Source organism: Syzygium oleosum, unplaced genomic scaffold (assembly GCF_021117445.2).
Source record: "Syzygium oleosum isolate NSW1041296 unplaced genomic scaffold, Sole_v2.1 Sole_v2.23, whole genome shotgun sequence".
In the NCBI taxonomy this organism is placed as follows: domain Eukaryota; kingdom Viridiplantae; phylum Streptophyta; class Magnoliopsida; order Myrtales; family Myrtaceae; genus Syzygium; species Syzygium oleosum.
In genome coordinates, this window is record NW_026607507.1 from 5,558,676 (window position 1) to 5,570,780 (window position 12,105).

The 12,105-nt window shown below is 39.8% G+C and overlaps 2 protein-coding genes across 2 annotated transcripts in view; both read right to left on the bottom strand.

The window, feature by feature from the left end:
• Nucleotides 1-10,834, bottom strand: part of LOC130134784 (alpha-bisabolol synthase-like) — a 90,317-nt gene extending 79,483 nt beyond the window's left edge. The window contains exon 1 of the mRNA XM_056302465.1: nt 10,701-10,834. The gene's annotated coding sequence lies outside the window, so the exon portion shown is untranslated. The remainder of the gene's footprint in view (nt 1-10,700) is intronic.
• Nucleotides 10,827-11,837, bottom strand: LOC130140964 (alpha-terpineol synthase, chloroplastic-like). The gene is made up of 2 exons (XM_056321482.1): nt 11,603-11,837; nt 10,827-10,949 (listed from the first exon to the last, which is right to left on the bottom strand). Exons 1-2 carry the CDS (start codon nt 11,831-11,833, stop codon nt 10,839-10,841), a joined length of 342 nt encoding a protein of 113 aa, XP_056177457.1. The 5' UTR covers nt 11,834-11,837; the 3' UTR covers nt 10,827-10,838.
• Nucleotides 11,838-12,105: the final 268 nt, after the last annotated feature.

The window sequence follows — 12,105 nt, forward strand, 5'->3', positions numbered from 1 at the left end:
AAGAATTCTACGTTTCTTGCGGTACACTTTTAGTGGGGTAGGAGAATCGAGCTGCTTCTTGCTGGTTGAACTGGTTCTTTTCTTTTGCTCTTTGTCTTTCTCCAATTTCTTTCCAGCAGATTTAGCCGCCGACTGTTGAGCCTCTTTTCCTCTTACTCTGTCCCTTACATCTTCAAATTTCTTCATTTTGGAGAGCATTCTTTCTCCAACAAACATAAGAGGTAGCATGGTTTCGCGTAACTCATCAGGAATAGATAGTCTTAAAAACATGAATATTCTAGTGATAAGTGCACCATATGGAAGATGACCCTTATCCTTCTGTAATGCCCTGTACATATGGAATATGATGAGGTGAGGGAGAGAGAAGGATTGACCTTTTAAGATAGCCCAAATGAGCTTGACTTCTGATTTTGAAAGGTCAGTTTTTGAGATATCTTTGGGCTTCAAACAATTGATTATGATCTTATGCAAGATCACAGATCGTCTGGATAAGTCATAATAGGAGAGATGGTGCTTGGATCCTTGAGCAAAGTTTGGATTTTCAGAAGCTACCTGTGAAGTTTCTTCAAGATTCACTGCCAACGGAGTAAAATTGGAGTGTGTGACTCCAATTATCCTTGCCAATTCATGCGCTTTTAAATCAACATTCTTGTCACCAAGAGTAAACTGAATCCAATTTGGTGACAGAATTGAAAGATTGGAATAGAAGTAGGCAGTTAATTCAGCATAAGTATTGGCAGATTGAAGGCAAAATTCATAAATCCCTAACTTCTCAAACAGGTGCTTTACAGAAATGCCAGCCTTCTTCAGGTATTCGAAATCCACAGTCCTATTGTTCATTACTCCTCTAGCAAGTAACAACTTGTAGCACATGTGATGCGCAGTGCTTCTGAACAAACCTCCTGTTCCAGGCAAACCGAATGCTATTCCCACCTTTATCTCAAAAGTCTCAAAAAATCGTGCATCATCATCAGGAACAACAAATTTCGAGGCACTTGTGGACTTAGGGCTTATATGAACAGATTTCTTTTCAGAAGGAGTGGAAGTTTCTCCAACCTTTTCTTTGCCCTTTTTGGAAGACGGTTCTGTTGGGATAGAGCTGGCTGGAACTTTGTCAGTTTTACAACAAAACTCAGAGTAGGTTTCAACGAGATGTTCTTCAGAGAGTAAATTATTATCTTTAAGACAGTCACGCAGAACCGATTCAGAGGCATTGCTTCTCTTTAACAGCTGATAAGCATTCCATACAAGCTTGATGCTTCGAAAACGAAAATTTGTTTTACCGGATGATTTTGGTGGCGACGATCACTGAGGAGGTGTTGCTTCAGAACGGTCTTCATGATGGTCGGATTCTGAGTCTGAAACCTCCAAATATTCCGCCGGTGCTGTAGACTTTGAGTCTTGGTCGAGAATACGTGAAGATCTTCTACGGGCCACCATCTTGAACGGCATTATGATCACTTTTGGAGAGGAAAGTTTCGATCTTTGGAAGAAGAAGAGGCGAGTCTCTGAATATCGGAAGGGTTTTGAGAGTAAAAGATCGTACTGATAGGGTTTTGAAAAGAAGAGGACGGGTTTATAAAGGAAGTGGATAAGTTTTGGAAGGAAAAGTTACTTTTAGAAAATAAAAAGATATCCCAAGCAAGTAGGAAGAAAATATACTCTTTGAAGCTTAACCAAACATGATGATATCATAACAATAAATTAAGCACAATTTATCAGATAAATTAGAATACATACCTGATTTGCTTCCAAAAGTAACGATTATAAAAATATCCTGCCAAAAATGCCAAAAATATACCCGCCAAAATTTGAATAAGGAACGTACCTTTCTTTGTGAGTCTGAAAAATGTTCAGACTGAGAATACTTGAGTCTAAAAAATTCCTGTCTATCAAACACTTCAAGAAAATGGATAAGTGATGCATAGTTTGTTTCTTATGAATTCAAATGAAGATTTATCAAGAAGTTTTGTAAATATATCAGCTAATTGATTCTTAGAATCAATGAATTGAATATTCACATCACCATTTTGAACATGATCTCGAATAAAGTGATGCTTGATTTCAATATGCTTAGCTCGAGAATGAAGAATGGGGTTCTTTGTCAAATTGATTGCACTTGTGTTGTCATATTTGATTGCAACACTTGATTCTTCAATAAGAAAGTCTAGTAATTGCTGCTTCATCCACAGAATCTGTGCACAGCAACTTCCCAATGCTACATATTCTGCTTCTGCTGTAGAAAGTGCAACTGTATTTTGCTTCTTTGAGTACCAGGATACCAACATATTCCCAAGCAGTTGACATGTACCTGAAGTACTTTTCCTGTCCACTTTACATCTAGCTAAATCAGCATCAGAATATCCAGTAAGAGTAAAATCTGAATCTTTGGAATACCAAAGGCCTAACATTGGATATGTTCCAATGTATTTGATTATTCTCTTTACTGCAGAAAAATGAGATTCCCTTGGGTCTGATTGAAATCTTGCACACATGTAGACACTAAATAGAATGTCAGGTCTAGATGCAGTTAGATATAATAATGAACCTATCATGCTTCTATATACCTTCTGATCAACCTTTTTACCATTTTCATCTTTGTCCAGTTTGGATGAATGAGACATGGGGATGTCTTTCTTCTTGCAATTCTGTAATCCAAACTTCTTGATAATCTCCTTTGCATACTTCTCTTGGCAAAAGAATGTACCATCTTTGGTTTGTTTCACTTGAAGGCCAAGGAAGAATGTTAATTCTCCCATCATACTCATCTCGAATTCATTCTGCATATTCTTTGAGAATTCCTTGCAAAGCAATTCGTTAGAGGATCCAAAGATTATATCATCAACATAAATTTGAACAAGTAGGAAATCCTTACCCTTTCTCTTAACAAATAAAGTTGTGTCAACCTTACCTTTGGTGAAATCATTTTGCAGAAGGAAGTTACTTAACCTTTCGTACCAAGCTCTGGGTGCTTGTTTCAGACCGTAAAGAGCCTTTTTGAGTCTGTAGACATAATCAGTCTTCCTTGGTTCTTCAAAACTAGGTGGTTGTTCTACATATACTTCTTCTTTGATATATCCATTCAGAAAGGCACTTTTCACGTCCATCTGAAACAATTTAAAGTTATGGAAACAAGCATAAGCTAATAGTAGCCGAATGGCTTCTAATCTTGCAACTGGTGCATATGTTTCATCATAATCTATGCCTTCTTCTTGAGAATAGCCTTTTGCAACCAGTCTTGCTTTGTTTCTGGTAACTTTCCTTTTGTCATCCAGTTTGTTTCTGAATACCCATTTTGTTCCAATGACTGGATGATTTTTGGGTCTTGGCACAAGCTCTCAAACTTTATTGATTCTGAACTGCTGAAGTTCCTCCTGCATAGCTTCGATCCAACTTTCATCTGATAATGCTTCACCAACTTCTTTTGGTTCTATTTCTGATATCAAGGCCAAGTTGTTGATGTTCTCCTTGTGTTTGGATCTAGTCTTGATACCATCTTCTATTTCTCCAATGATAAGGTTCTTCGGATGACTGGATTTATGTTTCCAGTTTTTGTCAAATCTTTCTTTGTGAATATCTGCAGACTCTGAACTTTCTAGTTGAGTTTGTATTGTATCTTCTTTACCTTCTTTTCCTTCTGATACTAATTGTTGATGATCTTCTGATAACTCTTGAATGTTGGGAGATAGTTCAGATTCATCTCTGTGAATTTGAATGTTTTCTTCAAACTTTACATTCATGAATTCTTCCACAGTCTGAGACTTTTTGTTGAAGACTCTGTATGCTTTACTTGTAGTAGAATATCTAAAGAAGAATCCTTCATATGCTTTCTCAGCAAACTTACCAGTGCGGTCATTTGGATTTTTCAGAATAAAGCATTTACAACCAAACACACGAAAATATGAAATGTTGGGCTTTCTACCTTTGTAAAGCTCATAGGGGGTTTTCTCAAGAATGGGTCTGAGAAAAGCTCTGTTAATGATATAACATGCTGTAAAAACTGCATCGGCCCAGAAATGAAAAGGAATTTTGCTTTCAATCAACAGAGTTCTTGCCATTTCTTGCAAAGAACGATTTTTCCTCTCCACAACACCATTTTGTTCTGGTGTATAAGGAGTACAAAAATTGTGTTGAAAGCCATTTTCCTCACAAAAATCTGAAAAACTTTGATTTTCAAATTCTCCCCCATAATCAGTTTTAATGCTGAAAATGGAATAGCCCTTTTCATTCTGAACTCTTTTTGCAAATTTTGAAAAAATATGAAAATGCTTCATTTTTATGAGCAAGGAAGAACACCCAAGTAAATCTTGTGAAATCATCAACAATAACTAAACAATATTTCTTACCACCAATACTTTGTGTTCTGGTTGGTCCAAATAGATCTATATGAAGAAGCTGCAAAGCACGATTAGTGGAAACATGATGTATAGACTTGAAAGATCCTTACTTGCTTTCCTAGTGTGCAGGCATTGCATAACTCTGTTTTCTTGTATTTCAAATTTGGTAGACCTCGAACCAGTTTCTTGTTTGAGATCTTTGAGATTTGTTTCATACTGATATGCCCCAATCTTCTATACCATAGATCTTCATCCTCTTTGATTGAGATCAAGCAATGAGGGGAGTTTGGATTGACATCTAGAAGATAGATATTGCCATGTTTTCTTCCTGTAAATGTTTGAGAAGAATCTTTGCTTGTCCCTGAGCATGTATCTTCTTGAAAGTTGATTCTGAAACCTGTATCACATAGTTGGCTTATGCTTATCAAGTTGTAGTTGAGTCCTTTCACCAAAGAGACATCATTGATTGTAAGTCCTCCAATTTCAACTGTTCCTTTGCCAACGATTTTTCCTTTGGTATTTCCTCCAAAGGAAACTTTTCCACCATTCAGATTGTGTAGATCAACGAATATACTTGGATCTCCTGTCATATGTCTAGAGCATCCACTGTCTAGGTACCACTTCCTTTTTTTCTTTGTGGTAACCTGCAAAAATCACATCTCAAGTTTTCTTTGGTACCCAAATTTGTTTGGGTCCTTGAGCATTAGTATAAGATGTCTTAACAAAATCTCTTTTAACAGGTCTCCAGACCTTAGGACATTCATTCTCAAAATGTTGTGGATCTCCACATTTTGAGCACCTGAGTGCACTTCGGCCAACAGGTTTTGCAAAATTCCTTTTGAAATGGTTTTTATAAGCTTGTCGAGGAGGTCTTTGTTTTAATCTCTCCTTGACCTTTGGAAAATCAATCAAGCTATCACTTTCCTTCACAAATCCGAGACCAGATTTGTTGTAGTAAGGAATTTGGATAGAAAGGATATGCTTCAAGGTTTCTGAACCCTTTGAAAACTTGGAAGTAATTTCTGAAACTTGCTTTTTCAAAACCGCATTTTCTTTGGAAAGAAAATTTCGACTTTCCTTGACTTGATGAAATTCTTTTTGAAGGAAATCGATTTTTTCTTTTGTGAAACATCCTATTGCCTCAGTGATGAATTTTCCCTTTTCAAAGAAGAGATGCATTTAAGAGCAGTCTTGAATTCAAAGCATAATTCATCAATGTAATTTGATACTTCAATAGGCATGTCAGAATGTTTTACCTCAATCTCCACTTTGGGATCAGAATCTGAATCTGAGTCTGAGTCTGACGTAGCCATTAGACAGAAATTTGAGATATCTTCATCACTGTCTTCACACTCTGTATCACTCCAGGTTTCTGCTTTTAAGGCCTTCTTTGCTTTCTCAAACTTGGTCTTCTTTTTCAGAAGTGGACAATTTGGCTTGATATGTCCACGTTTCTTACAGTGAAAGCATATAACATCCTTTGATCTCTCTGTTTCATCGAAAGACTTCTTCTTCTCAAAAGGCTTCTTACCTTTGAGGTTTCTTCCTTTGATCTTCATTTTCTTATACTTCTTTATAAAGAGAGCTAGTTCTTCATCGTCAACATCTTCATCTTCAGAATCTGCATCAGAATCAATGTTAGTCTTTAAAGCAATTGACTTATTACCTCTGGATTCATTCTCCTCATTTCGTTTCTCAATCTCATATGATTGAAGAGTTCCAATTAACTCATTCACTGATAGAGGCTTGATCCTTTGTGTCTCTCGGAGAGATGTTTTGATGTTATCCCACTGATTTGTCAGTCCTCTCAGAAGTTTGTTGACTTTCATTGCATCTGGAACTGGTTGTCCTTGATAAGCAAGACCGTTTACTATATCAGTAAACCTGTCATACAAATCAGCAATTGATTCTCCAGGCTTCATTTTGAAGGATTCATATTGACCAAGCAAAAGATTGATTTGAGTTTCCTTGGCTCGATCTGTTCCTTCATAAGTGACAAGGAGAGTATCCCAGATTTCCTTAGCTGATTCACAAGCAGCAATTTTTTTATATTCAATAGGTGATAAAGCACAATAGAGAGAATAAATTGCTTTGGAATCTAAGGTTTCTCTTTTGGATATCTCAGTTTGAGATAATGGAGGATCTGCTGCTTTGCTTGCATCTGCCTTTTCTTTTGAATCAGAAGATTTTGGATTGACTCCTCTGATGATGACATCCCATTGCATGTGATCGATTGACTTTATGAATGCCTTCATCTTATTCTTCCGGACACTATATTCTTTGCCATCGAAATATGGTGGTCTCGTTGTTGCTCGTCCTTCAATGAGCCCTGGAGCACCATAGCTAGCCATGTAGATCGTTAGCTCAGAAGTAAGACACTTCAATAAATGAGCAACCTGCTCTGATACCAATTGATGTAGCTAGCAAGGATAACCTAGAGGGGGGTGAATAGGTGATCTTAATCAATTTTTAATAATTTATGCGGAAACAAAATAAATCACAGAAGAGTCTGAATAAAATTCAGATTCAAGACAGATTATATAGACGGTGCTCTTGATGTGCAGAATGTAAAGTAAGAGATAAGGGATAGAGAATCTGCACACAAGTTTACAGTGGTTCGGATTATAGCAAGCCTATGTCCACTCTCCCACGCTTACAGCCTACCGGCTGGATTTCACTATGTAATCAAGAGGAATTACAACTTCTGAGTGTTAACACTTGTCACGCCCCGAACCCTACGAGCGCGCGATCATCCCTTTGTGGTCGTAATGTACGCGACAGCCCAGGATTTGTCGCCGACCCAATCGAAACACTAACGAGTAACGCATGCGGAAGCAACCTCGAACTCTCCGTACAACATATAAACAACGGGATAGTAGAGAGACAAAGAATACACATCAACAAGACACTTTTATAAACATAACATCGATTATAACACATACATTTGCAAGCCTTCTACAAGGCCACTATCTACGAACCACGCACAATAACATGGATCTGGTGGTTGGTAAGCTTAATTCCTCTACAAAAAGGTGTACTCAAAAGACGGGGTAACTCGACCTATCCTCAATCCCCGTAGTATCCTGGCAGCGTCTCCGGATCAATCACGGTCGCGGGTCTGAAATGGTTTGGTTATACAACCATGAGAACACTTCTCAATAAGCAACTACCTAAGCCTCGCTTAGGCCAAAGCGTACTTCCGAACAATTCTAAACATGCGATTCAAATAATCGACGTGCCATAAACAATCACAAGCGTCCTTACCTCGCCTTGGCGCATACATAAGCCCTGCACGTTAGAATATCGCCATAACATGACCAATTGCCCATCAAGCACGCGCAAAGCAATTCATGGCATGATTAAGCATAACATGGTTAATAATCCAGACGTGCTCATCAATTAACTCAGGCAAAACATTCCCCAATGCAAATCGCACTCATTAAGTCCAGATTATTAACGACCCCTCGGGCCACCGAACTCCCGCCGGTCTTCTGGCGTAACCAGGCATCGTCCCGCTACTTCGGCGACAGAAACGTCCGGAACCCCCGCCCAGACGGCATTCCACAAAGGAGCATCGATCCGGCCTCTACCGCGATCGGCAACGTCTAGAACCCCCGCCTAAACGGCATCCGAACTCCCGCCTAGACGGAACGTGTCGTGACCATGCACACACCTCAACAATCATTACCAATTCTTATCTTTGTAAATTAGCCCAATGTCAACTAAATCCACCAAAATGTCATGGTAACACCGATCAGTTCCCGAGAGAGAGAGAAAAACCGAGTATGCACAGAATCGGGGCCAAACTGGGCACTAACATAGTCACCGGATTTCCTTTAAAATAAATAGTAAATCAACTCCAAAAATTCTGAAATTTGGATATGTTGCATAAAACATCTTGGTAAACATTTTCCGTGAGAACTCAAAACCCAGTTCCTACTGTAAGCACCTCTTTTTGTCACTTGAAGTCAGACAAAATTCAACCCGTTCGGTCAGGCCGCCTGACCATCAAAATGCATCTCATCCAGTACCCAAATCATTTTGAAAAGCCTTCAAATTTTTATATGTCATAGAAACAAATGTTATTAACAATTTTTGTGAAGGAAGTTTGTTGAAAAGAGGTCTGGAAAAATTTTTAGAAAATCGGAGAGACCAGATGGTCGGATGAACAGTAAATCCGGCAGACTGAATTCGGTCCAAAAATGGACTTACGAATGGAACTAAATGATCTCCAAAAATTCCAGATTTAATATATGTCAAACTTCAAGATGTTATGAACAACTTTCATGAAGAACACTTCCTCAAATTCGGCCCACACAAGTCACAGTAAAAATAGAAAAATCCAGCGACGCAGCAGCAACCTTACCGGAAATTAACCAACAAGCACCACCAAGCAAACCAAGATCAACCAGCCACTAAACCAACTATCCACAGCCCTTAAACCATCCCTAACATGTCCATTAGTCACCCCTTAGCCTAGTCAAGGGTTAGGAAGCCACTTACACTTAGCCTAAGCAAGAAAACCGAGCGAAAGGAGCAGCTCAGTCACGGCAAAGCAGCAGCAGCCTCAGCGGACAGGCGGCAGCTCACGGCAGAGTCGGGTGGAGATGGGGACTGAACGGTGGTGCTGGTCGGGCTGGAATGGAGGGCGAGAAGCAGCAGAAACCAGAGGAAGCAGAATGAAGAAGCAAGTAGCAGTGAAGCAGCAGCAGAAAATGAAGTAGAAGCAGCAGGCGTGGGGGTGGTCAGCAAAGAAACAATGTAAGGGGAAGTTAGCAGCAGCATAGTAGTGACAGAAACAACGTGGGGCAGCATGGGCAGCTTGAGGAGTCAGTGGATGCAGCGGTAAGAAGCAGAAGCAAGCCAGAAATGGCATGGGCGGAGCAGAAGCAACACGGCAGCGAGGCGAGCAGGGAAGTCTATCATGGCAGCTGCATGGGGAGGTCAGCAACGTGGGGGAGTCAGCTGAAGTATGGGGGAGTGATGATGGCTGGTGGAGTTGATGGAAGAAGTCAGCAGCAGCAGCAGCAAAGGCAGAAGCAGAAACAGAAGCAAAGCAGAAGCATGGGTGGAGCAGCGTGAGATGAGGAGTCAACAACGTGGAGGAGGGCAGCGGGGAAAGAGGAGGAAGTCAGCGGCGTGGGGCAGCAGCGACGTGAGGGAGGAGACAGAGAAGAGAAGAGAGAGAAAGTCAAACGCACTTGAGTGCGATCCGACGACCATCATTCAAATCCGAAAACGATCCAACGGCCCACGAAAAACCCTAATTATAAATTAGGAAAAAGGCCAAAAGATAATAACTAAACACACTACGAGGGAGGTGTACTAGTCCAAATTCGCACCCGGTCAAAATTTCACTTTTCGCATATCCCGGACAATATCGAGGCTCGCCACAATAATATCGACACCGTCCAATTAAATTCGTCACGAAACTCCGAGAAATTCGACACCAAAGTTCGGGCTCTAAATAACGGCCAAATTCGATCGAGTGCGATTCTAGCGAAATCTCAATTTTAAAAACAATAACCGAGAGTGATCAGTTCCCGGGCGAGATTTTACTATAAGCACACTGACGAATTACACGTTTTATAAATCCCAAAAATGGGCTGAAATTCGGAATGTCACAACACTCTTGTGTATGATAGGACTCTCTATCTCACACAATCACTCTTACAAAGTGTCCCTCAAGATCTTAATGTTTTGCTTAGAACGATAAGAGAAATGATTGGAGTATGCTCAGACTTTGGACTTGTTGATTCTTGATTCTGTGTACCTTCTGCTGCTCGTTGATCTCCTTAAATACTCCTCTACTAGCCGTTGGACAGCTTTCAAAGGATCATCTTCCAATCTTCACTTTGGACAAATTTGTATAATAAGGATTGAGTAGCCGTTGGATGACATATTCTGAATCCCGCTGATTCTGGTCGCCCATACAATCAGAATCTTGGTTTCCATAAGTAGAGTTTTGTCCGTTGTAATGCATTCTTGTCGTGATGTTTGATTGTCAATCAATTTGATTGAGATTGAGACAATCAGAACATTCCTTCTGTGAAATCCATGCCAGATCACTAGCTGTTGTGTTTCGTTCTGAATTCTGCGTCTGAAGAAATTCTGCGTCTGCGTCTGCATCTGAATAACTTCTGCTTCTGCATCTGCATCTGAATAACTTCTGCGTCTGAATCTCAGAACCTAGATTATGTGGGTCTTCAAAAACATACTTGACAGTTTGTAAAGTCTGAATAATTTCCTTCTGAGTTTCCAGAACATAAATACCTGGAATAAATTAGTTCAGAATAAGTATCAGACTTATAATTATGTGGAAGGTTTTGTCAACTTCAAAATTAATAGGAGTTTTCCTCTATAGTATCCATGTTGTCTGAGTAGCCGGAATCGAAGGGAAGCGGCATAGGGATTGTGCGAAAGCTGAGCATCTCCAGCGTTGTTATAGATGGAACTAAGAGCGTTTTTTATCTCCGTCTGGAAATGGTATCCTAGTCCTAGTCATTGAACTGCGTCAATGAACTGGAGCTTGGCCACCTGGTTCGTCTCCCAATCGAATAGACCCCTGACTTCTTCCATCAACCTTTGGACTTGCTCGGTATATTTATCCTCCTAGGCATGTGAAAAATTCAGAAAATTGAGATCTTAATCAAAGTTGATGCACACGTAGAGTTGAATATTGCCTCTCGTATTGAAACAGATTGATTCTCATTTTATTTGCAAACACATTTGAGAAGGAATTGTTGTGCTCGTGCCTATATGCTGAGAATATGCCATTTTGACCAGGTTTATTGATATCTCTTACAGAATATTGTTGGGGTTGGTCGTATATATAATAGAGTGGCAGTGGATGAATGTGTAAATTCTTATTACATAGCTCCAATGTCGTATATAAAGCATATGCAAAAGTACACGAGAAGCATACATCCTTATATCTAATTCAAAATACAGTTTTCTTTTGTTTCTATTTCCTTTTGGGTGTTGTGGACTCTATCTACGATCCACAACTTATGTTGTTTTTGTTCTCAACATGGTCCTTGAACTCGAAACTTGTACCGAGTTTTCCACATCATACTTTCAGCTAGCATTGGCACGCGCATGAGCTTCAATTTGCCAGAACCATAGACCATGAAATTTGATGGGAAATTTCCACTAGTTTAAGGACAAAATTGGAAAAGGAATACAAATTCAGGATCAAATGTGAAACGTTTTCCATAGAACCCAGCCAGGCTGGGTATTATGCTGAACCAAAAAGCAATCATTACCGTGTAATCTACGGTGAGTGACTGTAGAAACCCATAGTCCCACACATTAGGTTTCCAATTCGCCGAACGTCTCACAGTCTCTTGATTTTCAATCGTCAAGGCACATGTCGCAGATTTAGCGCCGGCGGAGGAGAAGGAGGAGCAGCGAGGGTGTCTGAAGAATGAGAGAGAGGGTTGGCTATGGCTGATCGAGGAGGGGACGAAGCTTGTGAACAAAGCAGGAAGAGCCATTGCGAAATTTCCTGCAATCTTTTAGTGGGCTAACCACCCTTTATATAGGCGTTGTTGTTGAGCACCGGTCGTGGAAAAAGTTTATAGCCTTCGACATGCGATTATTGATTTGCAAAAACAAGTATCTTGTGCTTTGGAATTACTCAAAAAATCTCTAATGATCCCACGCATGCATTCAAATATCATCGCAATTACAAAACTCTATACATCTTTCGACTAGAATGTTTATCTAAATTGAGACAATAAAACCGGTTGTCTCCTAATAAAAGGAA

Excerpts from the sequence above, each read along its gene's own strand:
- LOC130140964 (XM_056321482.1), bottom strand. The coding sequence starts at position 11,833 with ATGGCTCTTCCTGCTTTGTTCACAAGCTTCGTCCCCTCCTCGATCAGC. Across the intron at positions 10,950-11,602 it reads CACTCACCGTAGATTACACG|GAGGATAAATATACCGAGCA; the intron begins GTAATGATTGCT and ends TCACATGCCTAG.